The sequence below is a fragment of the Camellia sinensis genome, chromosome 6, assembly GCF_055761805.1.
Source record: "Camellia sinensis isolate YWXY chromosome 6, ASM5576180v1, whole genome shotgun sequence".
In the NCBI taxonomy this organism is placed as follows: domain Eukaryota; kingdom Viridiplantae; phylum Streptophyta; class Magnoliopsida; order Ericales; family Theaceae; genus Camellia; species Camellia sinensis.
The window spans coordinates 101275597-101291945 of record NC_138966.1 but is presented as its reverse complement, the minus strand read 5'-3'; the positions used below and the strand labels follow the sequence as shown (position 1 = coordinate 101291945).

Below are 16349 nucleotides of genomic sequence, written 5' to 3'. Positions count from 1 at the left end.
ACAATAGATTTCACATAAAATATCTTCTAACACATCGTGGTTCTCACTGTTGTGTTCATTTTGGCCTTGAACGCGCCTGGTTTTCATAAGTGTTTCTAGAGAATTTAGCCTTTGCATTCTCATAGAACCGGCCCCAGTTCAACACTCATATAGGTGATTCTTATTGTGAGTATCTCTTTATACTCGTCTTGATTTTATGCCTTAATCAAGATATAAGTAATCATTAAAAGCAAAGCTTATCCTTATACCCCTGCAGACAACATATGTTGCAGATATCACTCTCACCATAGGAATGGGTAGGAATTTTAATCCCTTGGTGATTTCTGGTGAGCCATACATAACTTAGTTGTCCCTTTGAACTTAGTTCTTGGGATCTCCAGTCATATAAGTAGGGTTACCATTATGACGACTCTTATGTAATAGGCTTTAATCCCATCCCCTTCGATGAACTATACACTAGCTCTTTTGTCAAACCTTTTGTTAACGGATCCGCAATATTCTCTTTAGATTTGATATAATCTATTGAGATTATTCCGTTTGACAACAATTGCCTTACGGTATTATGTCGACGACGAATATGTCGTGACTTTCCATTATACATATGATTCTGTGCCCTGCCTATTGCAGATTGACTATCACAATGAATGCAAATAGCTGGCACAGGTTTTGGCCATATTGGAATGTCTTCTAAGAAGTGACGAAGCCATTCTGCTTCTTCACCTGCTTTGTCTAAAACAATGAACTCGGATTCCATTGTGGATCGTGCGATGCACGTTTGTTTCGTAGACTTCCAAGAAACAGCAGCGCCTCCTAGAGTAAAGACATATCCACTAGTGGATTTTGAATCTTTAGTATCCGATATCCAATTGACATCACAATAACCTTCGAGTACTGCTGGATATCGAGTAAAGTTCAAACCATGATCACGAGTAAATCTTAGATATCTAAGAACTCGAATGATCGCTTTCCAATGGTCTTCTCCAGGGTTACTAGTGTACCTACTCAATTTACTTATAGCATAAGCTATATCAGGACGAGTACAATTCATTAGGTACATTAGGCTTCCAATGATTTGGGAGTATTTTAACTGAGACACTGCATCACCTTTATTTTTCGATAAATAAAGACTGATGTCTACAGGTGTTCTAGCTAAATTCAAATCATCCTTGATAAATTTATCAAGAATTTTCTCAATATAATGAGATTGAGATAATGCATATCCGTCAGATGTTTTAGTAATTTTCATTCCTAATATAACATCTGCGACCCCCATATCTTTCATATCAAATCTCTTGTTAAGCATCTGCTTAGTTGATTTGATCATGTTTTGACTGCTTCCAATGATAAGCATGTCATCCACATAAAGACAAACTATGACATATCCTTGGTCTGTGTTTTTAACATAGACGCATTTGTCACATTCGTTTATCTTAAACCCATTAGTAAGCATTGCATGATCAATTTTTTCATGCCATTGCTTAGGTGCTTGTTTTAATCCATAAAGGGATTTTACAAGTCGACAAACTTTCTTTTCTTGTCCTGATACTATAAACCCTTCGGGTTGTTCCATATAGATCTCTTCATTTAGATCACCATTTAAGAAAGCTGTCTTAACATCCATTTGATGTATTTCTAAATTAAACAACGCTGCTATAGAAATAAGCATGCGAATGGATGTTATTCTTGTCACAGGGGAATATGTGTCAAAATAGTCCAGACCTTCCTTTTGTCTGTAACCTTTAACAACAAGTCTTGCTTTATACTTGTCAATTGAACCATCTGCTTTCATTTTTCTCTTGAATATCCATTTATATCCAAGAGGTTTAGAACCTGGTGGAAGATCCACCAATTCCCAAGTATGATTTTGCATAATGGATTCAATTTCATTATTAACAGCCTCTTTCCACAAAGGTGCTTCAGGACCTGTCATTGCTGCCTTAAAGCTTTGAGGTTCATTTTCTAACAAGTATGTCAGAAAATCTGGACCAAAGGATTTTGATGTTCTCGCTCTTTTACTTCGTCTTGGTTCATCATTAGTTAAATCCTGTTGGTCGAGACTATTGCTAGTCTCTTGTGTTTGATTGTCATTAGTCTCTTGACTTTGTGTACAATCATAAGTTCTTTTCTGTGAACTTAATTCCTGTCCTTTCTTGTAAGGAAAGACATGTTCAAAAAACACAGCATTCCTTGAATTGTGGAAAGGTCGACCACCTTCCTACAAATACTTAAAAGTGTGGGGGTGTTTGGCAAAAGTTGAAGTACCTGTTCCTAAAAAGACTAAAATTGGACCAAAAACAGTAGATTGTGTGTTTATTGGTTATGCTCAGAATAGTAGTGCATATCGGTTTCTGACTTATAAATCAGATATACCTGATATAAATGTGAACACTATTATAGAGTCAATGAATGCTTTTGGTTTTCTTGTGGGGTATTCTATTAAGAACATAATTAGCAGACAATATTGCTTCCCCCACAAGTTCTGTGGTAAGCCTGAACTTAGTAACATGGCATTCATCATTTCTTTTAGAGTTCTATTCTTCCTTTCAGCAATTCCATTTTGCTGTGGAGAATAAGGGGCTGTAGTTTGGTGAATAATGCCATGTTGTGCACAAAATTCATTTAATGGTGCATCATATTCACCACCCCTATCTCTTCTAACCATTTTAATGGTTTTACCAAGTTGATTTTCAACTTCTGTTTTGTAGAGTTTAAACATTTCTAAAGCTTCATCTTTACTTTTAAGTAAATAAACATAACAATATCTTGTGCAATCATCGATAAATGTTATGAAATACTTTTTGCCACCTCTAGTTTGAATAAATTTTAAATCACATACATCAGTATGAATTAATTCTAGAGGTTCGGTTTTACTTTCAACCGATTTAAATGGAGCCTTAGTTAGTTTCGCTTCTACACAAATTTCACATTTATGATTAGGATTAATTTCAAACTTTGGTATATAATCTAAACCAATTAATCTACGCAAAGCATCAAAATTCACATGTCCTAATCTACCATGCCATAAATTTGACTCAAGAATATAAACAAAAGATGTGTTATTCTTATTCATAGCAACTTTCGGTACAACTGTCATTACATTCAACTTAAAGAGACCATCACTCATGTATCCTTTACCAACATACATACCACTCTTTGTTAATACAAATTTATCAGACTCAAATACAAGCCTAAAACCATTTTTACTTAACAAAGACCCAGAAACTAAATTCTTCCGGATGTCAGGTACATGCAGTACGTTGTTGAGGGTCAGTTCTTTCCCTGATGTCATCTTCAAGATTACTTTCCCTTGTCCAGCCACAGTAGAAGTAGAAGAATTTCCCATGAAAAGTTGTTCACCATTTGCAGCCTCATTGTAGGTAGTGAACATCTTCTTGTCCGCACATATGTGACGAGTTGCTCCAGTGTCAACCCACCACTCTTTGGGATTTCCAACCAAGTTAGCCTCAGACACCACAGCAGAGAGGTTGATGTCATTCACTCCATCAGAGATGTAATCCAATTCTGTTACATTGGCTTGATTGGTGGTCTTCTTACTTGTACTTCCATGATTCTTCTTAGGGCGGCGGCAGTCAGAAGCTCGATGTCCAGTTTTGCCACAGTTATAGCATTTTCCTTTGAACTTCTTGCTACTATCGCCTTGTTTAGGACCATCTCCAGTAAACTTTCTCTTTTTGTTATGTGGTTTATGAACTTGTTCAACCACATTTGCCTTGGACTCAATGGGATTTTTCTCATTCCTCTTTTCAGCCTTTCGGTTATATTCTTCAATTCTTAATCTTACAATCAATTCATCCATAGTCATCTCTTTGCGTTTATGTTTTAAATAATTTTTGAAATCTTTCCAAGCCGGTGGTAACTTTTCCACTAAAGCAGCGACTTGGAATGACTCGCTAAGAGACATACCTTCTGAATGAATATCATGCAAAATTATTTGAAAACTTTGAACTTGAGATATTACCGTTTGGGAGTCTACCATAACAAAGTCCAGAAATTTACCAACGACAAATTTCTTCGTGCCGGCATCTTCTGTCTTGTATTTCTTCTCCAAAGAATCCCACAATTCTTTTGCTGTTTTCAGAGGACTGTATACATTATACAGCATATTGTCAAGGCCATTTAGGATGTAGTTTCTGCACAGGAAATCTGAATGTTTCCAAGCATCTACAGCGGCAACAACTTGCCGATCACTTTCACCCTCTTTAAGTGCTGGAGCCTCTTCATGGAGAAACCGGGCCAAATTAAGAGTTGTAAGATAGAACAGCATCTTCTGCTGCCATCTCTTAAACTCGGTACCATTAAATTTTTTCGGTTTTTCTCCATGATTGATTGGTACATGAACATGGTTCTGGATAGGGACCGATGTAGGTGTAACAATAGGAGTACCACTGCCAGATGCAGTTTCAGTTGTAGTAGCCATAATCTCTGATTACAAAAATCAGAAAATATTAAAACACAAATTAATTTTCTAGTTACTAAAACCAGAAAATAATTATAACAACAAAATAATTTTATTTTCCTTGTTACTAAAACTTGAAAAATAAAATATCACAAGAATTTTCTGTAATACCAAATAATATTCTGAATTGTTAATGACACCAGTATCGTACTACTAGTAGTTGTCAAAGAAAAGAGACAGTATATTACTACTATCTGTCAAATAGCATAAATCACTATTTGTTTTTCCAACCAGAATATTAATTTGAAAACACAGAAAATTAAATACAATGAAGATACCCAAAAAGGATTCTGTCTTAAGATTGTTGGACAATCTTCACTGTATTTAAAAGGATTTAATTCTGTTGTGTACAAAACAACAACAAGAATAAAAGAAATAGAGTAAAGGAGAGAATATGTTTGATTACAAAAATCAAACTCGAAATAAAAATAAATAAATAAAAAACAAAACAGATTTTATTTTGTTACAAAAACAAAATTAAAATCTGAATAAATAAACAAATAAAAACAACACTGAAAGTAATTAAATAACTTACTTGATTTAATTTCTTCGAATTATTTTTCTGATCAAGTCCAGTGTTTAACACTGTGTCCTTAAGACAGATTCGTCCTCTCCACGGTGCTTTCAGAATTCGGACGTCTATCTCCCAGGATGAAATGATCTACCACAAACAATAGCAGCACTACTAACTGTTTGCCTTACGAACACACTAAGTGTTTACACTCTTTCTTTCGGAAATAAAATGCAGCAAGATGAAGAATATAGATAACAGAAGTGAAATACGAAATTTATGAATACAAAATATCAAATGAGGGTGGTCCTATTTATAGATGTGAAGGTGGCTCTTGGTTTTGAATTAAACAGGTATGTAGCTCTTGGTTTTGAATTGAACAGGTATCATACCTGTTGGGTTTTGAATTCAAACAGATTTTAATTTGAATTATGGATTTTATTTTAATAAAAAATAAAATTAAATTCAAATGTTTTTGGCCCAAAAAGATTAGAAGCCCAACCCAGCCCAGCCGGACGGACGGCGGCGGCGCGCGCGTGTGGTGATTTTTGGGTCCAATGGGTGTAGCCTATTTTACCCATAACCTCTCCCTCTAAAACACTTGGGTACCCCTTGGGGCACACCCCAAGTATCTCACCCTAAGCCTTATAAACCCTTTCAAAACTTCCCATCAAATCAATGTGGGACAAGCCAATTTACAACCTTAAGGAATTTCCACCAAAACTCCATTTCCATGGAGCACACTTTGGCTTCAATTTCCCATTCACTCGGTAATGGTTTTGAGCAACCAAATATACCACGTGAATCACAACGCGGCATAGAACGCGTTACCACTTTGACCCGAGTAAATCGACACTCGGGGCCCACCTAAAAAATAGACCAAACTTGACAAAAAATTAACCATTTCCAACAATACCTTGAGTTACCATTATATATTTCACGTATGTTTTGAGTTACCATAATTTATTTTATACAAGTTATGTTTTATAAATTATATAAATATTTCAATTACGTGGATTAATTTCTGAACTCTATTTGTTTAAAATGAAACCCATGGATATGTTTATTTAAATTTTAAAGAATATTTGACTATAACTTTATAAATAATTATGTTTTGTAAGTACCACCACAAGAGTCTCACGTCTTAGGGGACTTAAATAACCATCGGCTTCTGTTTGTCACTTTGTGGCCCCCTATTGTCATGGATCTATTGACCTCTATTCTGGACGGAGCAAAGTGCTGTGCAGAGATAAGTGCTACACTATTGTGGGAGCCACCTCTATAATCCGTACGAGCTACTTATTGAATCCATACCTCTGTTCTGACTATCATTCCTGTGACCCCTGTTCTGTTCTGTTCGGTAACATGGTTATAGTTATTTATTTACATAATCTCGGTTTTGCTATTTAAATGATTATTTGTTCAAACTAAGTTATCTTAAATATTTTAGTTACATAACTATCTATGGTTATTTTGTGTCTCTTATACTCTTGACATAATATTTCTCACTCTGCCATGTGCTTATAGTTGTTTGTCAATTTTCAGGAAACAATGCAATTCAAAAATAGCTTTTGAAAAACCTTAGACGTGGGACTGCAGAATAGACACACACAACACTTTTATGATATTTTTATATGTAAATATCGGCCTTTTTTTGTCAATAAATTTTGTAATAAAAATAGAAACTCCAATGATTATTTTGGTACCCTCACTTAAATATTATTTTCACTCACGCTTATTAATTTGTTCAAGAATTGGCCGGAAGTAATTTCAGTTACTGGTCATCACGATACTTAACCCTTGGATACGGGAAGCGAGTCGTGACAAGCGTAGGTGACAAATTGACATATGTTAATTTGATATAGAAGTTCTCCATCCAATATGTCAAATTTGTTATTCTACTATTTTTTAAATTTGAACTCTTTTTATTTTACATGGATGCTCTTTATTTCAAAAAATATATGAAATAGGAGCATATTAAAATTGACATGGAGGGGTGATGTCAAATGCCATATCGTTAATACTTGATGCCAAAATATAATTGTTAAAATATCACATCATATTAGAAGTATCGAGTGGAGGTACTTTTAAAATTTAAAGTTCATTAAAAAATGTAAAATAATTTTTGTTTGCAAAATTTTAACTTCTCCTCTTTGGTCTCCCATCATGCCTGGGTGTTGTTTATTTGGTTGCCTACGTATGAAAAGTCTGAATGTATGACTGAAACTCCAAGAATAGAAAATGCCAAACAATGGTATATAATATACTCCTTCAAAAGTATTCTAGTCAATATTTTCATGTTCCATGATGACTGAAATTTCTAATCAATATGGAACCATACACCTCTTCGCATTTCTATTTCTTATGTTCAAAGTGTATAATATATGCACTATTGTTTTTACCTACATAATTATTATAGATGGAATTTTAAAATATAATGAAGGGTATTGGTGGTATACAAAAAATAAAGGCTTCCTCCAGTTTACTTACAATTAAAAAATTAAACGAAAATTGCTTATTTTTTTAAGGGATCATGAGCACAATGTTAGGACATTAGACAAAATAATTTGTGACAAATTACCCCTTATATCTTTTAACTTTCAGTCAAATTATGCTTTTGGTCTCTCAACTTTTGTTTTAATTTTCACTCAAATTTTGAATAGTAGATTAATTGGATGACCACATTGAAATAAGAAATGAAATTTGAAAACTTAATTATTGTAATTAAAATATGATAGACCAAAATAAAATAAGAAACTTACAGGCTGGTCCTGTTGATCAAACTTATTTACCTATAAGTCTTGTTCTTTTTTTCACTTATCAATATTCTCAAAGTGCATTACCTTCTTCATTTTCAATATGAACATTGCCAAAAATCTCTCCTTACTTCTGTCAGTGGCTTTCAGCCATGGCCTCTGGTTGCCACCAACTATATCTGGTTGTCATCTTCGGCCGCCGTCAACTACCTCCGATAGCCGTCTCCGATCGTTGGAGACCATCTCTGACATCTGACGATATATTTTTTTTTGACAATATTTTTCAATAATTTTTTGACCATTTTTTTTAGCAAAAACGTCTATCTCTACCATGTCACTACTCATACTACCTCTTCAGATCTGTTTGTGCTTAGGCCTCATTTGGGAACAAACTATTTTAGTAACTTTTTGATTTTTTACGAAAAGATGTGCAGAAAAGTAAAGAGGTGATGTGACAATTTTTAGTAACTTTTTGACTTTTTGACTAAAATAGCCACTCCCCAAACGAGGCCTAAGAGAAGAGAATGAAAATCTAACAGTGATAAATTTATCACTAATGATATTTATTAGTATTTATGAAACCACTAGATTAGTTACTTTCCTACTCTCACATTCACACTTATTTAGTTATTCATTTATAGAAACACACCAACACACTTGCACACAAGAAAACTAAAAAAAAGATAAGATTGGTAAGTTTATTATTGTAACTTTATTCACTTATATGTATTCCGATTTTATAGACAGAACATCTGATTTAACCAAATTTTTACTAACATATTGATGAAGATCCATTAATATGAAGAGAGAGAGAGAGAGAGAGAGAGAGAGAGAGAGAGAGAGAGAACCGATATTACTAGTAAGAGCTCTAGCGACCACATAATGGCTGCATCTTGATGGCAAATATGGTTATGGTACTAAATCGGCATCTAAGATAGTTGATTGGCGTTGTAAATGGCTATATTTAAATGATTATAGTGAAAATCGACAATGATAGAGGTAATTGGTGGATGGTTGCAGTGGATCGGCAACAATGAAGTGTAAATCAGAGATGATAAAGTGTAAATCAGTGACAGTGAAGGTGGTTGATGAATGGAGTTGGTAGATCAGCAATGGTTGTGTATAGATTGGTGATGATGAATGTGGTTGGTGAACAATGATGTTATCTGGTGGATGGTGGCAACAACTCTGACAGCGGTTGACGATAGTGGAGGTGGCAATGGTCAGTGGTGGTGCGAGACTCTTAAAGAAACAGTAGAGAGAGAGAGAGAGAAGGAGATAAAGAGAAAGGTGACTATCTTTTAATTTTACAAAATAAATAATGAGTATAATAAGTATTTTGAAGATTTGTAAGCATAATTAAAATTTGCACATGAGCTAAGGTACTTAAGTCCATTTGTCGTTTGGGAAGTGGGTTGGTTTTTTTGACTTTTTGGCTATTTTAGCCTGGGGCTAAAAAGCTTGGTTTGGGGAGGACTTTTTGATTTTTTTGACTTTTTTTGTGAGAGAAGAGTATAATGATTATGAGTTGGATGTGATATTTTGTTTGTTATGGCTAAAATAACCTATTTTATCTTTTATGACTAAAATAATTCCAAACCTATCCAACTTCACTTGTCAAACCATGCCAATAGGACCACCAACTCAAATAAACTTTGGATGACAAAATTTTAAGGTGGAGAATGTATTTTACTGTTATAGTTATTTTCTTATTTTTCATTTATATGATATTAAAAAAAAAAATACACACACAAAAATGAAAATAGTTTCATTCAGTTGAGTTTTATTTTTTAAAATTATTTCTTTACCAAATCAACTTATTTATTTATTTTTTCAAAAAATTATGTTTGAAATTTTTTAAGAAAAACAAAAAACCAATTTAGTGAAAAAAATAACAAATTACAAACAATTTTAACTTTTTGGGAGCCAAAATAATTTTAATATATGTATATATTTTAAATCAAAAAATTGGTAAACCAGCCTCGTTTGGGAACAGGCTAATTTAGTAATTTTTTGGCTATTTGGTTAAAAAAGTAGGTAAAAAAAACTTGTATGTTTGGGATGACTTTTTGACTAATTACGAAAAGATGTGTAAAAAGTAGAGAGAAAAGAGAATCTTTGACTTTTTAGTATAGATGATTGACTTTTTGACTAATTTAATAACTTTTTGACTAATTGACTAAAATAGCCTCTTGCCAAACGAGGCGTTTGTCAAAGATTCTAGAACTCAACCAGAGAAACTTGCTTATTGGTCCGTGTTGCTGGTTCCTTTGTCAAATCTCAAACTTCCTTCCTTCCCCCTCAAAATCCAATTTTGATTTCTCGTTTATCGACTCTCTGTCAATCCCATCACACACCATGAATTTAGGGTTTCAAACTCTGTCTGTATAGTATTTTTACCATTTTTCATTGCTGCAAAAAAAAAAAAAAAATGAGATCGGAAATGGTGACTCTGATACTGGTGAACCTCGCCGGAATCATGGAAAAAGCCGACGAGTCTCTCCTTCCGGCGGTCTACAGGGAGGTTGGGTCGGCTCTCCACTCCGACCCGACCGGTCTCGGATCCCTCACCCTCTTCCGCTCCATTGTTCAGTCCTCTTGTTACCCTCTCGCCGCCTACCTCGCCGTCCGCCACAACCGCGTCCACGTCATAGCCTACGGTGCCTTCCTCTGGGCCGCCGCCACCTTCCTCGTCGCCTTTTCCTCCAGCTACTTCGAGGTTCTAATTCAATTTTTTTTTATTTATTTAAATTTTTTGGTTTTAAATTTGAATTATGGGAATTCAATTTATAATTAGAAGGATTTGGGTTTTGTGTTTGTTGGAAATTAATTCACCATTGGAACAAAGTCAAGGGAATCTGAAATATTGAGGTTTGAATTTGCTATGCATAGATGGGTTTTACCCTGATTGTTTGGTAGCAATTTGGGAAACTGAAATGAGAGAATGTTTTAGCTGAAGATATTTGGGAAGGCAAAATGCTTGGTAAACATTTTTTTAGATAAACTGTGAAATCCTTAAGCTGTGTTTAGTTTATGGATTTGGGTAGTGATTTGGAAATGGATAGAGAAAATGTAGTTGAAATATGAATGAAATATAACTACATTTTATACATTATTTTCCAACTCAAATCCCTACTCAAATCTATGAACCAAACACAGTTTTAAAGAAAAGCAACCTGGAATGAATTGGCGGTCTTTTGAAATGTAGGAATAACTTAATTAGACAAGTGATGAAGCAATGCTATCTATAAATAGATTAAATTTGAAGAAGATGTTACTTGTGTTGACCCCATAATTGAGGCCACAGGGAGAGTTATGACCGGAAAAAGACCTTATTATTCATCCAAGGTATTTGTTCTCAAAATTAAACCCATGTTCATACATACGCTTGCCAGCCTGAGTTTTTACCATTGCAATAGGCAATGCCCCTGCGTGCAGTGTCTTCTAAATGTGGAAAAATTATGCACGATGTAAACATCTGTTTTTGGTTTTGTGAGGTTCTGTTTAGTTTGATAACTAAGATTATGTTTTTTTTTTTTTTTTTTTTGAAGTACAAAAGTCTTTGAAAGAGGAATTATGTGTTCCATGCACTCAGGGGTTTGGGAACAAAATAAGTTGCCCAACTAGGTGAAAAAGGAAAAGCAACCTCTCGAAATGGACCACTTGCTTTGGAATACAAGCGAAGAGCAGAAGACATCAAGATCCCAGGGCTTTTGGGTGTTTTCTACTAAGATGGCAGATCAGAGAGTATCCTCAATGTTGTATTGAAAAACTAAGGAATAGTGAGTGTGGTATTTATACCACTCTTGACACATGGCGGGCCCTATGAACACCACATCATGCCACATCATCACTAGACCTTCATGTGCTAGACCCCTAAGGCACCACGACATCCTCACAGGACTAAATGGAGTAGTATGCCTAGCGTAGGCTGGGGCATACACACCACCAAGTTTGCATACTCAGCTCACTAGTCCGTGTGTCACCTTAGTAGGCAAGAGCTCCGAAGTGAATGAGTTAAAGTATTAAGAGTCCGATGTGGCTCAAAGCATACAGAGTAGAGCCAAGCTAGCCTACTTAGCCATAACCTACTTAGAAACACCATGGTTCACCTAGAGCCTTTGCTCACTATGGTTTGTCATACCTCATTCTCATAGGGAAACACTTAGGAGTGATCATCTCTCTACTAGTCACTCCCGGTCATAGTGTGACCCTTGGCTCACCTATGTCTCCCTTATGTGCTCACTCCCTAAGTGAGGATCACTCTACTTGCGACTATTACAGCCATCAGTTGGCTACTTAGGTTGGGAGCAAGGCCTAGGCATCCACAGCTCGGGATCATTGGAGGATTGTGGAATGGAGGCTAGGATCATGAGTTCGTCTAGGTTGCCTGGTTGTCTTCCTTGAGATGACAGCTCCACCCTTGATCAGTCTTACAAAGAGGGAATGTTAACCTTACATTCACACCTAATGGGACTGATGATATCACCATCCTGTTGAGTTAAAAGAGCTCACCACCTGTTCGTTGGTGGCTTGGGCTTCAATTCTCCTAGAATCTATATTAGGATATCATGCATGCAGCTACACATCATATCGTAACACAATGTTGTGATCATATCACAATACACACAAGATAAGAGCACTTGCCTATCTCGCTTACAACCACCCCATAACCTGAGTGTTCAAGATCTCTTTCTTCCCTCTCTGTCTATATGTATGTCCTGATCTCCTCCTCCTCCACCTCCTATGACCTTGAACCATTGAAGTGTCTGCCATCTTCCTAGAGGTTCACAACCAACCGCCTCTAATACCCTAATACTACAGCAATGCTTCAACTTAATGGCCATATGAAGCATGGCTCTAATACTTTGTCTTAGATGTGTTTTTGGTGATATGGCTCTGTTGGACATCGAATTTTTTGGCCTTTTTCAAAGGATTATGCATCTATAAATTTAAAAATTGAAAACTAGGACAAACACAAAGCATTTTTTATTTATTTAATGAATGATGTGGGGAGCCCGTGTATTAGGCAACTGGCGTCAGCAAAATATGTTACTAAAAATGAAGTGTTGTATGACAAGCTTGAAATCCTAGAATGACCTCACTCTTTTAAATGTTAATAATTATAAATAGGTTCTCTGTTTATAATAATTTCATTTTCATGCAGTGTCCAATTTATCCCGTACCAATTCAAATAAGAAGAAAATTGACCATGCATGGAATGAACAAAGGTTTATTCAACTTCCCATCTTCGAGATAGTTATTGAGCTCTAGGTAAAGGAATTGGCTCTTTTCATGACTTCTAAAATCTACTAAATTCCTAGTCCAAACAAAGAGAACAAAAACTCAAAAGAACTTTTTAAATCATTGCATTTGATGCTTTAGAAGTAAAGTAGAGATTATTTATTTATTTATTTATTTCAACACTTCTAAATGGTCATCTTTGCCCTTGAACTTTTCAGGTGGCAGTATCAAGAGCTTTGAATGGGATTGGCCTCGCAATAGTTGCACCAGCGATTCAGTCCCTTGTAGCTGATTCAACAGATGACAACCATCGTGGTACGGCTTTTGGATGGCTACAATTAACCAGCAACCTTGGATCAGTTATCGGTGGACTCTTTTCTTTGTTGATAGCTCCAATGACATTCATGGGAATTCCCGGTTGGAGACTAGCCTTTCATCTTGTTGGTATAATCAGTGTCATTGTGGGTATATTAGTTCGCATTTTTGCCAATGATCCACACTTTCCAGATGGTGATGCTAAGCTTACCAATCAAATTCCAAGTAAACCCTTCTGGTCAGAAGTGAAAGACCTGTTTCAGGAAGCCAAGTCAGTTGTGAAGCTCCAATCCTTTCAGATTATTGTGGCTCAGGGTGTCACTGGTTCGTTTCCCTGGTCAGCTTTGTCATTTGCCCCCATGTGGTTGGAACTTACTGGCTTCACCCATGAGAACACTGCGTTCCTGATAGGTATGTTTGTGATCGCTAGTTCACTTGGGGCACTGTTTGGAGGTAGGATGGGGGATAAGCTATCCAAGCACCTCCCAAATTCTGGCAGGATTATTTTGGCACAGATAAGCTCAGCATCAGCCATTCCTCTGGCAGCAATACTACTACTAGGTTTACCAAACAATGCCTCCACAATGTTAATGCATGGCTTGATCTTGTTCATTACTGGGTTCTGCATATCTTGGAATGCTCCGGCTACAAACAAGTAAAGACTCAATCTAACCCTTTATGTTTTCCCGAGTCTTATCGATATTTGTCTTTTAAGTTCCTAATATCTAAGAAGCATGGACACTTCTAAAAAGGCGGCATGTCCGTGTTGTATCCATATCGGGCATTCTTGGGTTTAATTTTTTCTTTTAAAACCCAGACACTCATTTGACACTAGGGAGACACGCATGTCTTTTGCTTGGACACACATGAAACTAACTACAAATTTGAAAAAAAAAAGTTGGGATACGATGATAATAGAAAAAAAATATAAATTTATAGAAATTAGTGTTATATCATTATGTTACATTTTTATTTTCTTTGTATGATACAATAAATATATTCATATATTCATATATGACACAATAAATATTTATAACTATATATTTTGTGTGTGTCTCCTATATGTCGTGTCTTGCATTTTTTAAAAACTATCATCTGTGTCATGTCACATATTTGTGCTTCTTAGCATAATATTAAACCAAGGGTCAATTACCAGAGTCGTGCCTTGTGCTCACTCATTGAAAGGAAAGGGCGTGGGGCTCACGAAACTGAAAGAAGCATTGTTTCATCATGTTAAATGGAGTCATTATGGAACCGTGATGGGAATAGAAAATGCGAGAATGTGGCAAATTATTAAGTTTGAATGAATAAAGTAACCAGAACTATTGAATTGAGTATTTTGATAACATGGTGTCGACAGTCCAATTTTTGCAGAGATTGTCCCCGAGAAATCCCGAACAAGTATATATGCTTTGGATAGATCCTTCGAGTCTGTACTATCGTCATTTGCTCCCCCTATAGTTGGGATACTGGCTCAGCATGTTTTCGGCTATGAACCCCTTCCTGAAGGGTCCAAAGATATTGCAACAGATAGAGCGAATGCTGCTTCACTTGGCAAGGCACTATATGCAGCAATAGGAGTTCCGATGGCACTGTGTTGCCTCATCTATTCTTTTCTCTACCACACCTACCCAAGAGACAGGGACCGTGCTCGGATGGAGGTTTTAATAGAATCAGAGATGGAACTGCTGGAGGCGGAAGTTCAGTTCTCTGAATCAAAAGAGCTTTATACAGACAAACAAAGCATTGTTGAAATGGGTTATGAAGGTAGACAAAGTCTTGATTTTGAAGATAGTGATGAGAAGATGTTACTTTACCGACAGTTGACATTCTCCAATTTAGGTGATAGCCTCTCGGACAAGTTTGCCTGATCTATCCGTCAACATAGGAAATTGTTGTTGTTTTTAGTTAGTATAAATCATGCTGGAAAATTATATTTTGTGATGAAAGAGGCAAATTTTGGAAGGCGTGAAAATGCTTGAAGATTTGCACAAACCAGATATGCCTCTCAGACAAGTTCGCCTGATCTATCTCTCAACATAGGAAATTGTTGTTGTTTTTAGTTAATATAAATCATCGAAAATTATATTTTGTGATGAAAGAGGCAAAATTTGGAAGGCATGAAAATGCTTGAAGATTTGCACGAACCAGATATCCATCTTCTGTTGTTCGGCGACTGGGAGGTTGCCCAGGCACGGAAATGTAGTCAAAGAACTGATTGAAGGGTGTTAGATTTTTTTGAGCTAGTTTTGGTTATTTTGTTGCCAGTTGTATTGTAATTTAGTATATCATGAGACCCTTCAATCTTTTGTAAAACACACAAGTTTGTAAATTTTGAAGTTCACACATTATTCTTTTTACCATTATTTTCTCTCTCTCTCTCTCTCTCTCTCTCTCTCTCTCTCTCTCTCTCGCTTGTAAATGATGACAGATGAGAATCCAAATCTGATTCATACCCTTATCAGAAATATGATTCACCATGACTATATATCAGTTTAGTGTTTGGAACTCTGGTTTTGAAAGAGAAATCTGCTATTTATTGCAGAAGAACCTTCATGGCTGATTTGAGAATTGTTATGTTTTCTAAAACAGTAATGTTACAAATCTAGACGTAACTTACGTTATATAAATTTAATTTCCATCGCACACAGTCACCCATCTAAAAATATCTCAGTGGATAGACGTTTCATTTGAAATAATATTGACATCCATAGCTTCCAGAACCATGCAAGTACTTTGTACAAATTGCCACCATAAAACTGAACTTAATTATGAAGTGATGAACTGGCTTGACCCTGCAAACCTGCTCGAGTCAGTTGGATTTGAATTTGATCGTGTCAATGTTTGAAATTTTAAAAACTTGGCCTCATTTGGTAACGTTTTGTTTTTTATTTTTATTTTTATTTTTAATTAAAAATAAAAACTTTATTTTGATAACCGTTCTTCTTTTCAAATAAATCGGATTGATTTTAAAATTTTCAAAATTTTAGTGGAAAAAAAAGTTTTTTTCACTCTCTCTTCTCTCCCACCACCTTTGGCCATCACC

At 35.6% G+C, this 16349-nt stretch overlaps 1 protein-coding gene across 1 annotated transcript; it reads left to right on the top strand.

The window, feature by feature from the left end:
* Positions 1-9930: 9930 nt before the first annotated feature.
* LOC114287292 (uncharacterized) lies at positions 9931-15669 on the top strand. The gene is made up of 3 exons (XM_028230604.2): positions 9931-10463; positions 13207-13958; positions 14664-15669. The coding sequence occupies exons 1-3, from the start codon at positions 10176-10178 to the stop codon at positions 15172-15174; spliced, it is 1551 nt and encodes a 516-aa protein (XP_028086405.1). The 5' UTR covers positions 9931-10175; the 3' UTR covers positions 15175-15669.
* The last annotated feature ends 680 nt before the right edge of the window (positions 15670-16349 follow it).

Excerpts from the sequence above, each read along its gene's own strand:
- LOC114287292 (XM_028230604.2), top strand. The coding sequence starts at position 10,176 with ATGAGATCGGAAATGGTGACTCTGATACTGGTGAACCTCGCCGGAATC. Across the intron at positions 10,464-13,206 it reads TTTCCTCCAGCTACTTCGAG|GTGGCAGTATCAAGAGCTTT; the intron begins GTTCTAATTCAA and ends TGAACTTTTCAG. Across the intron at positions 13,959-14,663 it reads AATGCTCCGGCTACAAACAA|TCCAATTTTTGCAGAGATTG; the intron begins GTAAAGACTCAA and ends TGGTGTCGACAG.